The sequence below is a fragment of the Pelecanus crispus genome, chromosome 4 (assembly GCF_030463565.1).
Source record: "Pelecanus crispus isolate bPelCri1 chromosome 4, bPelCri1.pri, whole genome shotgun sequence".
Classification (NCBI taxonomy): Eukaryota; Metazoa; Chordata; class Aves; order Pelecaniformes; family Pelecanidae; genus Pelecanus; species Pelecanus crispus.
The window spans coordinates 62276670-62294565 of record NC_134646.1 but is presented as its reverse complement, the minus strand read 5'-3'; the positions used below and the strand labels follow the sequence as shown (position 1 = coordinate 62294565).

The window sequence follows — 17896 nt, the reverse complement described above, 5'->3', positions numbered from 1 at the left end:
ACCCTCTATTTAAAAAGAAGTCTGACTTGTGCACTACAAGACAGATAACTTCATTGATGTCAATCATACCATTAGGAGTGGTAGTTTTATCATTTTCATAGTAGCTCAGAAAGCCACTTTCCAAAGTGCACCATCTTTTGTTGCAATCTGTGATTAAAGAAATGATAGAAAAGTCAGTTGGCATAAATAATAAAAATTACCTCTTCTTATAGAAGTTGCCTCAGAGGATGTGTAGCTCTGTTGTAACAGTTATACATTTATGATGAAATCTCAGTCTCATTGACTTCAGTGGGCCAGGAATTCAATGTCGGTGTTGATACAGCTTAACCTACAGAAACTCTAGCACATGCCAATTTATGAAAATAATATTTCATATATAACACATTTTTACTTTATGAGTATATTAAATCGCTTCAGAAGTTAACTTTACCACTGTATAGGGCTTCTACTTCACTTGCTGTGGAACTTGATGGGGGAAGAGCTAGTACACAATACCATGTAACATGTTTAGCAGAAGAGAGTTAAGGAAGCAAAAAGAAAACACGCTACAAAGTTAGAAACACTGAAAACTACAAGAACAATATATTCTGACAAAAGTTGATAGCAAAATGAGTGAGTTAATCATGGTATGCAGTAGCAAAAAAGGGCTACTCTTTCTTTCACGTTACTGGAACTAGAGGCCAAAACTAAGTCAATCTGTCTTCCATTCTTTGCTAATGTTTGGGTGTCCACTCACTGTCACAAGATCAAGGAAAACAACTTAAGCCTTTCAAATAGTCTAGAAAAAACAATGTCATACATGCCAGAACTTGTATCCATTGCATACTACTAGAAAACCCAAGGAAAACACTATCAGAAGTTGTGTTATTTAATGTGATTAATTTAAAAAAAAAAAAATCCTACCAAAATAGTAGAGGATGACAAACTGAAGAACAGAAAAGTTAATAGAACAACCCTTTCTAGGTACATCAGCAGTTGAGCTCAATTCTCTCCTACGGCAGGCCCAAGTGTCAGATAGTAATGAAATTGTACAGAATTTATTCCTATATACTGGGGGAGATAAATGGATACATCATAGACAGGCAGTAGCTAGAGCCATTTCAGGATGGCATGTTCACATTAGGATGAATTGGAGACCTCTCTTGTTGCTATTCACATCTATACCTGGCAAGGGTAAATTAATTTAGCAACACTGTAGTTTACAGAATGCTAACATTTGTAGGGTGCTTTCAACGTGTAACAATTTACAGTTGCTGAGCATGGTTAAGTTACCTAGTTAAGAATTCTATCTTCAAATAACTTTGAATTAGATATATTGGAGTATCTAGTAATTGCCATCTACACTTGGGAAAAAAAAAAAATACAAGGTGGAGGAAAAAAAAAAAATCAGCAGAGCAACTTAAAAGTATTATTTAGCATATTTCATTAAGACCAAATGCCTGCTCCTCTTATGAACCTAAAATATGAATACAGCACATGAGATAGCATATTAATGACTATTTGCTACTCAAAATATTCATGCGTTCATTCTAGCTTACATCTAGTTCTTTCTGTTAGTTTTTTAGTTATTTCTGTTATTTGCTATATGATTTATACAGTACTATTTTATTAGTATTTATTTGTTTCACGCTGCTTGCTGTGTAGTTCTATCTATATTCTTTGTAAACACACATTTTAAATACTAAAATAAACATAAGATAAAGGGTTTGAAAATGTATAGCTTTACAGGAGTTGAACATCAAACTTGGCGGTTTTGCCTGTTTTAGGGTTTTTTGTCCCTCAGCTTTCCCCCTCCCATCCCCCAAAGCCTATTCTACAAAATAGCTCACTGCTTCAATATTCATTAAACTGTTAAAACTCTCAAGGGTGATTTTGGAATGTCAAGGCTTTTAACAGGGCTCCATAAAACCTTTTACACTAAAAAAGAAGAAAAAAAAAAAAAAAAATCAAACCTTAGCCACTAAACCTCTAACCTTTACTTTTTGATCCATTGCATCAGAATAGCACCAATGTCTGAGCTCTCTTCTGCTGATCATCAACAGCTGTTAATTAACAACTTTCCTCAAAAGTTATGCACCCCTGATACTGCTATAATGAGAAGTACACACAAAGTTGGCTTACTCTCTCCTGCACTATCTGAAACCCACATAATGAAAAACTGGACTATATTTCCAGGTGTTACACCTATTCGTTGTAAAACCTGGGTTCAATTCACATCACTAAATGATTTCTTAAGCGTCCTTTTACCATTAGGGCTCAGCCCACAAAGGGATAACAGTTTTCTGTGACAACAAACACAGCACTTAAATTTTCAGCCCTTGGCACTGAAGGCAAGACTGACAACTGCCTCAGAGATTCGTAACACTGAGGAAGAACTTCACCCTAGTTTAATGATTAGACAGCTTAACAGGATTCTGACTTGCAGCCCTTTCCACAAACAGCATTTAAAAAAAAAAAAAAAAAATCAGTAGCTCAAAAGCCCAATGTACTTTGGGACAGGGCCCAAAATTTAGACAAGTGCTGTAACCCCCAGTTAGAGAATGGTGTTTCCTCTCTGGCCCGGTGAGAACTCAGTTAGTTCACAGCAAGTCAGAACCACTTCAACAGGAGAGCTTATTTCTTTTCTCTAGAACTAAACAACTAGGTCACTTTTTTGGGTAATGTGACCTTCTTATTTGAATCTTTGCACGCAGAGAAGGGAACTGAAACTGTATCTCCCACACATTAGTACTCTAACCGTCAAATTACTTTCTAAAGACAGTAAGAAGAAAAAAAAAAATTACCACCTATACCACTTATTCTCAACAATCTGCGATATGCATATCCCCTACTACTTCATGTTAATGAGATTTTATAAAGGTAGATACAGTTCTTGATGTAGGGAAAACATCAATACAGAAGGGAAAAAAGATTACGTGTTTTACTTTTTAAATAGCAAAAAAAAAACCACCCTTCTGTCATAATACTTCTTACACATGGCTGAGATATATTAGAGCCCTCAGGCAAGAGCAGTTTCTAATTCAAAATCGCATGGTTTTTTTTGTTGTTGTTGAAAGGATATTATTACATCTTCCTCCCTTGTTCCGTTAATCATTTGTCTTCTTAAACTGCAAATGGTCACAGAAACCTATCTTCCTATGTATCTGTAAAGCACCCATCCCAGAAACATCAGTCCTGACAAACACATAGGTAATTCAACATTAATGCAAAACCAAGCAAAGACTCCCCCCAAAAATTCTCCCCGCAAAACAAACAGCAGAACATCTACCATCTACAAGACGCTATCACAATTTCAGAGGCCAAAACCTGAGCTGAGGAAAATCTGGTTCCCTTTCATTTACTGTATGTTCCTCCAAGTGCAGTGCTAAGCAATAGACTACAAGCTTTTAAAGCAGCTTCATTTCTGTCTGCTGAAAACGGAAGACAGACAGAATTCAGTTTTTTTCTTGTCTGAGGGTTTTCTTCATAAATATTTTTAAAGCATCCTACTAATGATGCTCACTCCCACTGCATCTCCCCAGAAAGTACTACAGAAGACATTCTGTGAGCATTTATAGCTGAATCTTTTGTCTGTACAGGTATTTACAAACTTATACTGCGCTTCTAACGCACCACTGTGCGAGAAGAGACCAGTAGTATTGCCTTGTATCTGCTTTCTACTTCTCAGTGAGGTTGGTTTTTTTTAAAGTTTTTTTATGAATATAGATATAGATACCCACACGCAGAAGACAAGGTCTGCACTTAGAGCAAGTAGTAGTGAGGTTTGCAGTTATTCCTTTCTTTCCTGAATAAGCTCAGTGCAGCTTCAGAACAATCCTCAAGAAAGTCCTGTCCAGCAGCAGCCCTCTACCACAACAGGTGTCTTTGTTAACAGCTGCAGAGTTGCTGGGAAATGCCTGTGATCAGGCATTAGTTTTGTTGATCACCCAACGCTTTCAAGTATTTGGACCCACATTAACATATAGATTCTTCAGAAGTGTATTTAAATAGTAGTTATGTACTTTAACATGCTTTAATCTTTGCTAAGGATCTTAAAGGCATACACCACGAGAATATGGACATAATCATACAAAAATATGTATATACCAACACAGGATGCCATGACAACATTTTAGGAGCAATAAGCACAACCGTAAATCAGCCCAGATTTTAAAAATCTACATTATTTGTGGAAAAAAATCATCTGGTAACATCTGTCTGGAAAAAAAAAAAAAGAAGAAATCACAGAAGACTGATATACACACAAGACCATGTATATCTACAGCGATATACACACATTTTCACCCCACAAAGCTCAACTTGTTGTAAAGTTGTCAGAAGTGCTCATGTCCACTTGGAATACTTTTAAAATTTGTGGGCTTGAGAAATATCCTAGGTGTTAGCCATTTGGACTTTTACAAAAAGTCAGTGATACTTTTCAATGATTTCTGGAATATTATCATTTTAGATAGAAACTACTTTTTGGCAGTTAGTAGCATCCATCTAAATATAATTAAAGTGAGAACTGTTTCTAAGTGTTTTTTATTTATCAATAACTGCTGTTAACAGAATAATTTTTCAGTAGTTCAGTTTTCTTGCTCTGCCAACCACTGAATAAAGAGATCAAGACAATCAGTATTTTCTTTATCTGAAAGAGGTCTACCGAATCAAAAGAGGATATGTCATCTCAAAGGGATTTTTTCTTGTAAAAAGTAATGCAAGATGTTAGAAAGAACCAAATTCATCCAAACCATACATATTCATGTATTATTCAAATGCATAAAGTAAAACTAAAATACCTTCTTTTAATTTCTTCTCTGTAAGAAGCTTAGCAGTATTAGAAGAAACTTTGTATAAGAATTCACAAAGAAAGGTAGAATGTGAAGAATCTTCAGGAAAGCCACTTTCAAAACAAGTATCATAGTTTGGGAAATCTATTAAAAGACAAAGGAGTAAATAACATACAGAACATATCAGTTATAACCATTTCTACACAGGCCTTTCTAACTGCATATCCGCAATTGCTCTGTAATATCTTTACTACAGCACAGATACATCTTATTGATTTATTTTTATAATTAGAGTAAAATTCTTACATATTCATAAAAAAATTGGTTCACATTTGTTACAGCATTGCCATTGTCTACTACTGCTTGCCAATGTAATCTAAAACATTGTTTTCTGGTGTACTAAGCTTTTATTTTCATCCCTTATGTAACATACTTCCAACAGAAGGGAACTGTTTCTCTTGATGGCTTGTCTAGAAGTTTACCACCAACACCGGCAGCAGACAGACAATGATTCAGAGAATCACTGTCAACCTGCAATGGCGTCCCTTTCTCTGAAGAGAAGAACAAACACTAGCACCAGCACATGGTGATGCTACCTTGGCTGGAAGGCTAAAAGTAGAAAAGATAGAGCCAAGACAAGCAAGCTTCTCTCTACAGCCTTAGGACCACTTGAGAGCATAGCTAGGAAAAAACCCATAGCTGCATGCTTGCACAGTGACCGAGCTCAACATCCTACGGTCCAGTGCCTGGCACTTGTGACGGAGCAATGCTGAGGCAAAACTTAAGGCACTGTGTTTGGTCCAGGAGTATGTCCACAATGCTGGCTGCGAAACAGCATAGCTAATTTTTTCCAGCGTAAATCTGCATGTGAACTTTCATTCCCAGACTGCCTCAGATACTGTACAGCTCTTTTAAAAGGTAAGCTCAGGCACATCCATACTCTGATTTTTTTTTTTTATTTATTTTTAAGAATAGCTTTCTGTTTTCAAGAGCCTCACAACAGTCACACACTGCAACCAGAACTGTTGACTTTCAAGGCCAAAGTTTATCACATGCTCCAATCTGTAACAGAACTTGTGATCTGGGGATAGATCATATTACACATTCAAGAGGTGAGTTTTATTCTGGGAGGCGAGTTTGTGAAAAAACAGGTAGGTCTGTGTACAGTAGCGGTAGATAACAATTTAAATAATTTTTAAGAAAACAAACAAAAGCCCCAGATGAATACTTTAGATACATGTTAACTGTATATACCCATTTTTTCCAGTAAAAGCCTGATAATATTGGCAGAACAGATGATGTTTTTCTTCTGTGTTATAAATAAGGGTATGAGGTCTAAGAGTTATCACTGGCTTTTTTATTATTTAAGTCCTAAACTTGGTGTCTGAGCAAAATAAAACTAACACGTACACAATTACATACGCTGCCTGCTGAAATACAATTAACGCCATCACAACTCCCCCTCCGCTATACCACTGTTGTTCAAGTCAATGCCAATTTTTCTTCTGAATTCCTTCCTTCCTTCCCTTTTGCTCAAAATAAAATTAGAAGATCAAAACAAAGAGAGTATATCCTACCTGAGAACTTATTATGGTACAGGAATTCCATTTGCAGTCTTTGTCCAGCTTTCTTGGCTAGTAAGTACGGAGTACTGTAAACAGGGTCTCCAGTGGCACACATAGCATCAGCCCCACTAAACAGCAACATCAGAGTTTCTAGCACATCTTGTTTAACTACAGCAGCGCACAGGGCCTTATCGTGGAGAGGGAAAATAAGAAGTCTGTTTAAATCACCAAGTTATTGGCAACAAGTACATGTAATTTAGATGCAAATCCTTTCACCTCCAATACAGTTCTCCTGCATTTTCTAAGACCATAAACACTGAGAAGTAGCAGGAATCATGCAGTATGGTCTGAATCTAGAAAAAAGCAGCAACAACAAGAAAAGAAAACCCAAAACATAAGCATCATCAACCCAAATCCTGCGAGGTGTTGCTGCCACAACTTGGAAAGGATAACATGAATTAATACAGCTGGAGGGGAAGCTTGTTGTTTATTTACATGAAAAATTCCGCCTCATTTTCCTTCACACACCAAACTACTAAAGAAAAAAATCTTACTATTTCAGACCTCAAAAGTTCAACCAAAGAGACAAGATTTGATCCTTAAACTCTGTCACTAGGGAACAAACTGAAATTCATAGGTAGTTTTTCAAAACTACGGTCACAGTCAATAAGGCAACTATTCTTCAGGGTGTCTTCATACTTGATCATCTTCCTTGAGATTTAACTACCTCACCACATCCTAAAACATCAGTCCCCTTTCTTTTTTGTATACATGAAGACAGACAAACATAACAAACTTCTTTTTTTTCATCCTTTCAAAATGTTGGTCCAAAACCTTAAAACCAGGAGTAGTTACACAATTACAGCAATCTATTCCACAACAACTTCTATGATTTAGTATGTATTTAAATTATTTAATAAATGAGTTTTTTCTGAAATGATTAAGGCAGAAGTCACTCAACACAAGAAGAGTACTACTGTAAAATTCATCTGCTCTAATAAACATGTAAGCATCCAGTAGGCACAAGATGACAGGGCAGACTGTTCAGTAAACGTTCTAGGATTGTTTAGCAGTGACCACCTTATTACATGGTAATTTCATGTCTCTATAGAGAATTTGACCACTACATCTGACATTTTTTCCCAGTAGTTAAATGATTAATTGACAGACATCTTCCCCCCAACAAAAAACACAGACTTCAGATAAATCAAGCCTGTAAAACACAGAGCTATTTTCTGTCATCCACACTTGCAATATTAAATACTGTGTCTTGCACAGCTGCTACCAATGAATAGAAAACAATCCAAATGTTTTATTTTGCAAAATTATAAAGAGTTCCCCATGAAGCCCAAAAATGTTTCCCAATTCCAATGAAATGCAGAAAACCTAAGTTCAGGCTACGCAGTGAGACAGTTCTATACTTTGGCTAGAAGTTTTTTATTGACAACTATTCTTATATGCCCATATTTTAACTATCTTATGCGTATAACTAACATATAACTTACAAAGTGTGTGGAAAATAACACTTCCTTTTTGACACAATAACCACTGAACGAATTAGGTCTCTCTAGTTCAAACCACAATAACTTTTAAATGTTTCTGCCTCCCCACAATCTCTGCATACCCTTTGAGACAATTTGACGCACGCAATTGAATGCATTAGCATTGTAAAAAAATATAGGCACTTAAACTCTTCTGTATTCATAAACCCTAAACAATCATGACTCTGAAATCAACAGATACTAGAAGTCAGTCAAATGGACATCAAAAATTACACAGAAATTGGTAATTATAATTAGCATTTTCCACTTTGTAAAGAATTTGTTATTTGTGTAAAAGAAAACACTGATAACATGCATTTTTTATCATTAATTTTAGCTTGTTTCATTTCCAAATAGCTACGAGCTACTATATAAGTGTGCCTGAGCTACTTTCACCACTGATAACACTGAATCACCTAATGTACTGGAATGTTAGATGTCAGATATATAAGATATCAAAAACAGATAAAGAAGAAATCTAAAGAAGTGAAGTGGGAATTTGCATCCCTAGAGTGTGCATTTGAAGAAAAATAAAGAACCATATTCATTGATGGCTCTGGAAGATGCATTACAGGCACCATATAGGTACCATAACCTTTTACAAACAAACTGGAAAAACTAGGAACTAAGAAATCATGAAATGACTCCTGTAAAGGCTCCAAAACAACTCTTGTTCAGCTCTGTGAGAATGTCACTCAGGATTCTGAATTTATTTCTCACTAGTTTAACAAGATGACCAAATTGCACACAGATACAATACAATACAAAAGGTAGGGTATGGGCTTACCCATTCTAGTATTACCTTATTCAACTGTTCCTTGGTTTTGTAGTGAAAAGGTGCTTTCCTGAATTTTCCCTCTTTGTATTTTTGTGTAATGAATGCTATCCTTTTTTCTGCGGGGGCATCCATATGCAGCTCTTCATCTGGAGGAAGATTTCCTGCCCAAAAACTGTTTGCCCTCTTATTTCCAATGACAATAAAGAGCTAGATGAGGTGCAAGAAAAAAACCAAGCAAAATAGCATGAAGGATATGAAGCTAGCCTCTACATAGTTTTCAGCTGCTAAAAGTTGAAAAAGAAAGTTATTAAAGAAAGGAAAATTCCCGGCAGGAGATGAAATGGAAGCCTCTCTGTCACTGCCTATGGTCACGTGCAAATGAATAAAGTCTGTAGTCATCATTGACCGTCAATAGCAACTAAGCTTTACAAGGCTAACCATTTATAGTATTTCAACACATATTAGAAAAATACCAGTAAAACGTCAGAGAAGACTAGCATATATTTTAAAGAAAACACTGATGACTGAACCCTCTCTATCCACACCAGCTTTTACACCCCAAGCAACCACACTGGTAGTGAGAAGTTTCCTTTATTTTCCCCTACCCAATATTGCTCACCATGACTGCTCTCCAAAAGCATTTTCTTTCTTTTTCCCCCCAAAAAACTAGATGCTTGGAGAAATACTAAGAAAAATTGTACAGATGGTTATCAAAACAAACAAGTATTTTGAATGACACAAAGGTACATTATTCCTGGAAACATCAAGTTTTCTCTAAGAGCAGCATGTTATTTAGCAGCTATATTTTCAGTTTTCTTGTGAGTATAGCAATAAATAACTCGTATTCATACAGTAGTTTTCAAGATGGAACAAACAGAATACCACAACATACCTCAATAAGTTCATTGCTCCAAATGCTGGCATCCATTTTTAGACTCCGGACCTTAGAATCTCTTGGTCCCAAAGACCTGTGCTGTCCTGAAAATCCAAGAGTATTTTTACTTAACTAAAGCACTTAAACAGAGTTTCTCTTCTGCTGAGGTAACAAAAATATTTAATGAAGACAGATTTATTCTAATTGCTATTTTTAAAAAAGGCTGAGTTTGACATTTGAATATAAAATAAAAGCACCAAAAGCTCTAAAATAATATTTTTTTTTAAAGTGGATTGTATTTGATAGTAATAAATAAACAAAGTAGGCTGTCTGATGTAGAATACTTTTGGGAGGGTTTGTTTTGAAAGCAAGCCTGGAGTTACAAACTATTTTCCTGAATCTACTGCTTAAGCACATATTTAAATATAAAACATGATAGATCTAGGTTTTTAGTAGTATCTGAAAAAGCTATCCCTATTGGCAGTGAAATATGCCCTGATGTAGTAGATTTAATACCCCAGATTTATACAGTGAAAATAGTTATTCTTTGGCATCCAGCCTTGCAAAAGCCAGCCATTTCCCATGAAGTGCTAGCATGTCTTAATTTCCACTAATTGTGAAGGATTATTCATCTGAGGGAAACCAATCACCTTACAAACGTGTCATTTATGCATGGAAGTGCTTTAGAATAAGGATGACCTTGGTATTAAAAAAAAAAAAAAAGTTATGTTCACTTTTTGTTTGTCAAAACTTTCACAAGGATGAAACTGTAAAAATAAAAAAGCCAATTCAAGGACATAAACAGATATGCAAATATGACATTTTGTAGAACCCACACAGCCTATCATTAATTACTTTACCTGCGCACTTCTTACAAATGACAACACAGAGATTGATTGATGCCCAGTCAGGACTGGGAGCTTTACAGTCAGCACAGCTCCTGTTGGACTCATTGAACCAAATCTTCTCAGCTACTTCATAATCAGACAGAGTTTCTGCTATCGATTGCTGCAGTGCTTCAATCCAGTCTTGTTTCTCTCTTTCCGACTCTGCTGTAAAGCTGAAACAATTGACTTTTCTGTTTTATTGATCTTTATTTTAAAGCCCAATTAAACATAGTCTGTAGTCTCTCTTATTTATTACATTTACACTTGAAATCACAGTCAAAAAATCTTCCTCTACACAGATATAAACACTAAGATGGAACATACTATTTTGTATTTTTAGTCAATGAAAACTCCCTCCGTTTTTGTGTTCAGTTTTCAACAAAACCACTACTAGCATGAGCTATATAGCTTTTGTAACTTTCAAGTTACATTTCTGAGGTACTTTCAATCTTTTTGTGTTACCACATACCAAACTTAAAGCCTGAACATAGTGACACCTAAGGAAACATGGAGAGTTACTGAGGAGTAAAGACAGACTGCTAACTACAACAGCCAAAAAATTATTTTCATTTAAATTGATCTTTTTGGAAAAAAAAAAAAAAAAAGAGCAAACACCAACATGGTGATGGCTTATAGAAAGTCAAAGAACTAGCTATCTACCAGCTAGCCACAGATTCAAATCACTGATCAAGACTAATTTACCTGCTACTCTAGTCAACTAAGAATGACAGGAAATTCTTTGCTAATATTGAGCAAGCCCAGGAGAACAATGTGATTTCTTCTTCTCCTGCATTACTGAGATTTCATTTAAGAAACACTACAACACTTAACAAAAGGCTCTTATTAGCATATACTTTTATTTTCTTAAAAATCAGTCAAAGTGAAATTTTCTACAGATTTCAATGAAGGATTTCTACAAGGGATGGTACATGATTGATTCTTTTCTTTTCAGATAAAATGCTTAATATTAAATGGATGCAGCATTATTTCACTACTGCAGTTTTTTATTCTTTAAGAGGGAGTCAAGTTGTTAAAGTGACTTTTTTTTTTTCTTCTGTCCTCATACAGAATGAACAAAGAAGGCTATATAAAAATATGAATCTGTGGGCACAGGATGTCTAGTCAGGGAGGTAACAGATGAAGCACAGCTGAAGAAAGTAAAGAAAATCCTTCTGTTTTTTAAAAAGTGCTGAGCATTCTTAATAAAAACATTACCTTTTCATCCAAACTAGGTCTCTGTTGTATGAAGCAAGTACTTCTTTAATGCATTAGTTATTTCTATATTTTGTAATGTAAATATTAAAGTTCTCACCTAAAGCTTTTATAAGGAGTAATTATTTCAAAAGATTGCTTTGCAGTCCGATCCACTTGTTTTACATTTGCCACATTCATAGGGATTAAAGTGATACCAAATCCCGTCTTAAAATCCTAGGGAAAAGACAATGAAAGTTCAGGGTTTTATCATTCAAGAATCAAACATGTATGAAACAATTAAATCAGCACAGTCCAAAAAGGTCAGTAATACACATTTTGGCCACAACATGCAAGCTTCTTCTAATTCATCAACGGATAAATAAGCCTATACTAAATTTTGTCCAAACACTACACTTCTAGTTGCTAGAATGACCTTACTCGATTGTTAGTAGGAGCAAAAATGCACGCTGCAACTATTAATAAAAGAAAAAAGGTTAGTTAACAGATTGTATTAAAATGTGGATCCAAAACTATGGAATTATCTAGCTTAAATGATGCTGTAGTGACTAAATAATGTTTATACATCTAAATTCTTCTCATTAACAGCAGTTTTGCCTGCTTTTAAACAGACTGTTTCAACAAAATAAAATATATTATGCATAAAATTCTTTCTTAAACCTTTGTTTGCTCATGCTTCTGATGTATCACATGAACTGAACATGTCAAACCTGTCTTTGAAAAAAGTCCTACGGCAGCTAAAATAGACAATGGGTCATCTGTAACCCAATTAATAGAAACTCTAAGCTTTTTCGCTTTAAACCAAGAAAGCTGATTCCCCACCCCCCGCATGGAACAATATACTTAAAATAAAAATTAATCTTACATTAACACAATTAGGAAATAAAATGTTCAGTGAGCTCTTGTGAGGTGCTCTCAAATGCATGCATTTTGGAAACACTGATAGGCACTTACGTTATTTCTGATCTATTCAGAACACCATTGGTATCTCCTTCTTAAACTGATTAAGATGTTCATCTAATGGTAGTCACTTTCACCAGTTTAATTTCTGGAAATATTAGCATACTTCTTGGAAACAGTAACTCAGAAACAAAACCAAACTACATCACCCAAGCCAAAAGCCAAATCCACATATCTTACCATCTGCAAGATATTCACTGTTACCTCCCACATTACAAGTGGTTGGGTATGGGCTGATAAAAATACAAGCACTGGAGGGCAAAAGCTTCAGAATTACCTGCCTGTGCAGAGCAGATTGTTCTTCTAGTAAATACATATTTGAACGTGCATCACTGACAAGTTTCTCTTCATAAGATTTTCAAATTTTGTGAGCATTAAAGCTCACATGGAGAAGATACTTCACAAAACTTTTCACTTCCTTCCCCTATTTCAGGTATGAGCAAATAAAAATACCATTTTAGCCATGATTGATAAGGCTAAATCTGACATAAAACACACAAATGGGTCTACGCACAAGTGGAAGTACTAATTATACCACTTTAGGGTAACAAAGGGCATTGAAGAGAATTATGCCCCGAAAGGCATTATAGCGCCCATTTTAAGCCAAGATTTTCAAAATGCCATAATTTCCACTACTTAAACAGCATGGGATAAGTCACATAATGTTTCCTTGCCGGACTTCTTATTAAGAATTATTATTTTTTTTTACCTTCCGTTACCTTTGACAGTAAAGGTGTGGAACCCAGGTTTGGATTTCAGCACAAACCTTTATAAAAAATAGTAACTTTTCAACAAGTACCCTGGCTTAGCCGCTCTTCACGTAATATATTTTTAATATTTCTACCTTTCTTCTACCCTCATATCCTGTAACATAGACATTTTTATTCTCCCCCCTCATTTTCAGCCCCCACTCCATCTTCCTATAAATCAATGGTTTTCATACTGACACATCTGCCGTAGAAGAGAGCAGAGAGTTCTGTGAAGCCTACACAGTCCCTAATTCATCCTCAAAGATCAGTTCCATGGTAAAGGAGTGGGCAGAATAATCTCTTTTCGAGTATGAACTTGACAGCATGCTCTGTAACAGTGGAGCATTCTTAAAGTCAGACATGACCAGTGAGAAAAACAGAAGCATGAAATATAGGGTAAAAAAAAAAAAAAAGTACTGAGGATAGAAAAATACTAAATTTTTATTTCTGTTAGCAGCAGTGTCATAAATCAAGTGAGCAAAACGTAAAAGATAAACTTTAACTTTCTAGAATTAAAGGGTTTACACTTCTGAGATGTACATTGGATGCAGGTTTCATTTGGTGTTTCAATTATTTCAAATAATTGGCCTTAAGAAGTCCTGATGTTTAAGGGACAGGTAACGAGACTATACTTGTACCTGAACAACAGTGCAATGTATTCTTCATTTATTAACTGCCATAAATCATGGTTAATAGGAGTTCAATATACTCTTACGTCCAGATTAGAGTTTACTGAAGGTAAATAATGAGTAATGAAGAAAATTGAAATAATAACTACCATATTGAGCCAGATCAAAAGTACACCTCGTACAGTAGCTTCCCTTTAAGCACTTGCTACTGACAACTGTCATAAAAAGAATGTAAATAAGGAAAGGTACATTCTCATCTTCCCAAATAAGCTTCCAGCAATATAAGGACTTTCAGCTCAGAAAGTCCCTGAACAAATAGTTGCAGCCAAGCCATCATACTTACTAGCCACTGACAGCCGCATCCACAAGGTTTTTAAACAAATCCGTGCTTTGGGGCCTCCGCAGCATCCTACTTCATAAATTTCCCAAATACTAATTGTGCAAGAAAGTAGTTCCTTTTGTGCATGTATGTTGGGTTTTTTTTCCCCGATAACTGAGAATTTCATTACATGACGTTAGAGAAAAGAAACAGTAACTAAACTTTATTCATCTACCTATTCCATACCATTCCTTCTTGAAAATGTCTATCTATATTGCCTTCAATCTCGTCTTTTTTATGCCTTCAATCTCGTCTTTTTTATGCCTTCAAACAGCTAGCTGTGCCCACTTTCCTTGGAGCAAAAAGGGAGCAGGCTGCATGGAAGCACCCTGCAGGCCAAAGATTGTCTTCACAGACATAGATGTGCGCAGACACCAAACTTTGTTGTATTGAACTTCAGAATGCAGAACTAAGAAAGCACTCTAGAAATTAAATGCATAAAGTCTTTATCTTTAGCTGGAGCACCAACCCTCCACAATTTGCACATGTACCCATTGTATGAACAATCCCACTGAAGAGAGAATAACTATTATCATGTTTTAAATTTAGCAAGTGCATAAGAACTTACAGTACTGAATTTCAGTGAGGAATGTCAGAAAGGTTAAGAAATTAGAAATGAGGAATATACTTTTCAGAACTGAAGGTGGTGGCAAATTAACCAATTTCATTAGTACATTACAGTGAACTTATTTCCGTAGTGGCCCAAACAAATTCTTTATGGTAACTGTACAACACTTGGCATAAACCAGTCTTTGTGAGCGACAGGTACACTGGAATCTAATCTTCAAGGTTCAGAATTATATGCTTTCAGGAGTGCAGTGTTGCTCTCTCCTTCAGAAACAGAAGTGGGAATTGGTACAGGGAAGAAAGAAATGCTCCACTTCAAAAGATAAATTCATTCACTTTGAGTGCACAAGAGGACAATAGGGCCATTCAAGCACTATACAAAATGTACTGACAGCAAGACCAAGCAGTATCTTTCCAGAATAAGAATTGTCTTACTTCTACAGACTGAAAGCTCAGTGTTTCAGATAGATTAAACTGTGTTAGACTTTCTGACAACTGAAGAAAAGTTTAAGAAAATGCAAAAATGCACAGAGAAAGCTGAGGGTTGGAGGTTTTTTTACAATATGGATATGTCTTAAATGTCTATATTTATACTATCTTCATTAACTTGAAGAAAGGTTGAAAAATGGGTTGACAAGAGCTTCTTATAAAAAAAAAAACACCAAATTTTTTACAGATATAATAATAGATCAAAAGTATTCACTAAACAGCACAGTCAACTGAAGGCTAAAAATACTAATAGGGGAAAGTAGTTACTATGAGATGAGTACTGGCTTTCTAGTAAGCTGTTGTTTCTTCCTGAAGGAGGAATGATTAGAATGTGTGAGTCCTGCTGTCATTAATCACCCCCGTCTGAAAAACACATAACCTATGAAAACCTGTCATCTGTATATAAACTGTGAAATTATAGAACTTCTTTTTTTTCAACGTGCCTTTAACGTGTATCTATAGAGTGCATATCAGTGTACAAAACTGCTTTCTCTGTTAGGTGTTATCTTTTCATAGGCAAAAGCTACCCTGAAACAGGGCTTTACTAACCTTTCTTCAATTCTATTCTGGGTGAAATTCAAGGAGCTTCAAAATTACACTCATACCTTTTCTAATATATCACCACTGTTTTACAGACACAGAAATAAACACCAAGGTTAAGGAAAACTTAAGTACCTATATGAATAAAATCATGCAGCTACATCTGAACAAGTCTAATTTTCAGAGCTGCTGAACACATCACTTCTGGTATGTTGTCTTAAAAAGACAGGCCTAGGCATCTTTCTCCATGGAATTCTTAAACAAATTTGTAATCAGAGGCTGAATGTTGTGGCTCTCAGTTAACAAACAGACCTTCTCTACAAAACCACTCCTCTTCTCCCTGGAAACTATAATACTTTTTCTTTCTTTTGTTTTTATTTTTCCCCTTCCACTCATTTTTGCACTAGTAACACTTGGGCTGGCATTCTTGTTGGTTTAGTCAAACCAAAATTCATCTCAACACAGGAGTTCTAGAGCTGCTGCTTGTGTTCCTCAGCTTTTACTTTTTTAGCTGTTATAATCATGTCTTTGGATGCACTGTCTTTTATGAATCTAACATTACTTCCACTATATATAAAGTTGATTTTTTAGAAAAAAAAAAAAACATCACAACAAACTTGCCTCAGGAAACCATCTCGGAAAAACCCAACCAAAAAACCCAACCACAATTATAAGTTTACCCTTACCCCTCACATAAAAATTGTTGGAAATAAATCCCAAGTTTTATTTTAAAGGTTAACTAACTCTATTATTTTCACATGAGAAATATCAATCCATATTTTTATCTCAGCTTTTTTGCTGGAGAACTAATGGGATAACAGCAACAGCAGAGAAAAAGAGAAAATGCTGCCATGATTTCAAGATAACATGTTTCTACAAACACACACACACACGCATATACATATATATGTAAATATATATTTGAATATATTTTGAAGTACAGAAATAATACTGATATACGCTGGGAACATAGTGCTTTTGGAAATTGCTACATCAAGTGAGTATTCTCACTGCATATCAGTTTCCTTCCTGTAAATTAAGAGATCATGGTCCCTTTGCTTTTTTTTGACTTTAGCTGTCAGACCTTGAGGTCATGCAATATTTAAGGGGTGTGTGCGTGCACACACACACATATATAATAAGGCCCCAGTAATGGTAAGAGGTACCAGATAATACAACAAGAAATATATACTACATATAAACATATATATATACACACACGTATGTATATGTATGTGTGTCTTTATATATGCACACATGCTTTTTTTTTTTTTTTTTAAACATCCATCTTTCTTACCATCCTACCACTAATTTACAAAAGGCCCGTCCATATTTCTGACGCTACTTTTGTCCTACTGCCCAAACACAGAAAGTTCTTGACCTTTAAAGTCAGTATCTCTGATCGGCATTCCAAAATACAACCTTACATGTTTCCTTGAATTTACCTTTGCTATTTGCAATAGCTCTTTAGGTTTACTTTGGGGAAGCTACCACAAAGTTTGTAACAATTAGACTAAGACTTATTTCTGAAAGATCTGAGAATTCCCTTAACTATTTAATATGATTTAGAGTTTTCCTTCATTCTAGCCCCACGGCATTTGATTCCCTTCAAACAACCAAATTATTCCATAGAAATTAAAAGCCAGTAACTAGAATCCTTCAGATAAATCAATCATAGTTTCTCTCCTCTCCTCCTTATATATTTCAGCCTTTCCAGCTAGTAAAGAAGGCTAATTTCTGCAACAGAAAGGTGGGAAAAAATTGTTTCCATGTTAATGAAAAATTAAGATATATTTATGTATCAGAGTTTGAGAAACAGTGGCTAGTAATGCAGAAATTGCTTTGATGATATTAATTCTTCTCCACAAGTTTATATTGATTTCCTCTCCTTTTAAACTATACTTAGGCTTAGCCTCCCCAGTTACCTTTCATCAGGCTTTTCAAATCTTTAGAGACT

The 17896-nt window shown here is 35.3% G+C and overlaps 1 protein-coding gene across 1 annotated transcript in view; it reads right to left on the bottom strand.

Moving 5' to 3' along the window:
- ARAP2 (ArfGAP with RhoGAP domain, ankyrin repeat and PH domain 2) overlaps nt 1–17896 on the bottom strand; it is a 123884-nt gene that overhangs the window by 62049 nt on the left and 43939 nt on the right. The window contains 7 exon segments of the mRNA XM_075709047.1: nt 3–147; nt 4779–4913; nt 6347–6521; nt 8678–8860; nt 9546–9631; nt 10388–10587; nt 11727–11842. Coding sequence (XP_075565162.1) covers nt 3–147; nt 4779–4913; nt 6347–6521; nt 8678–8860; nt 9546–9631; nt 10388–10587; nt 11727–11842 — 1040 coding nt within the window.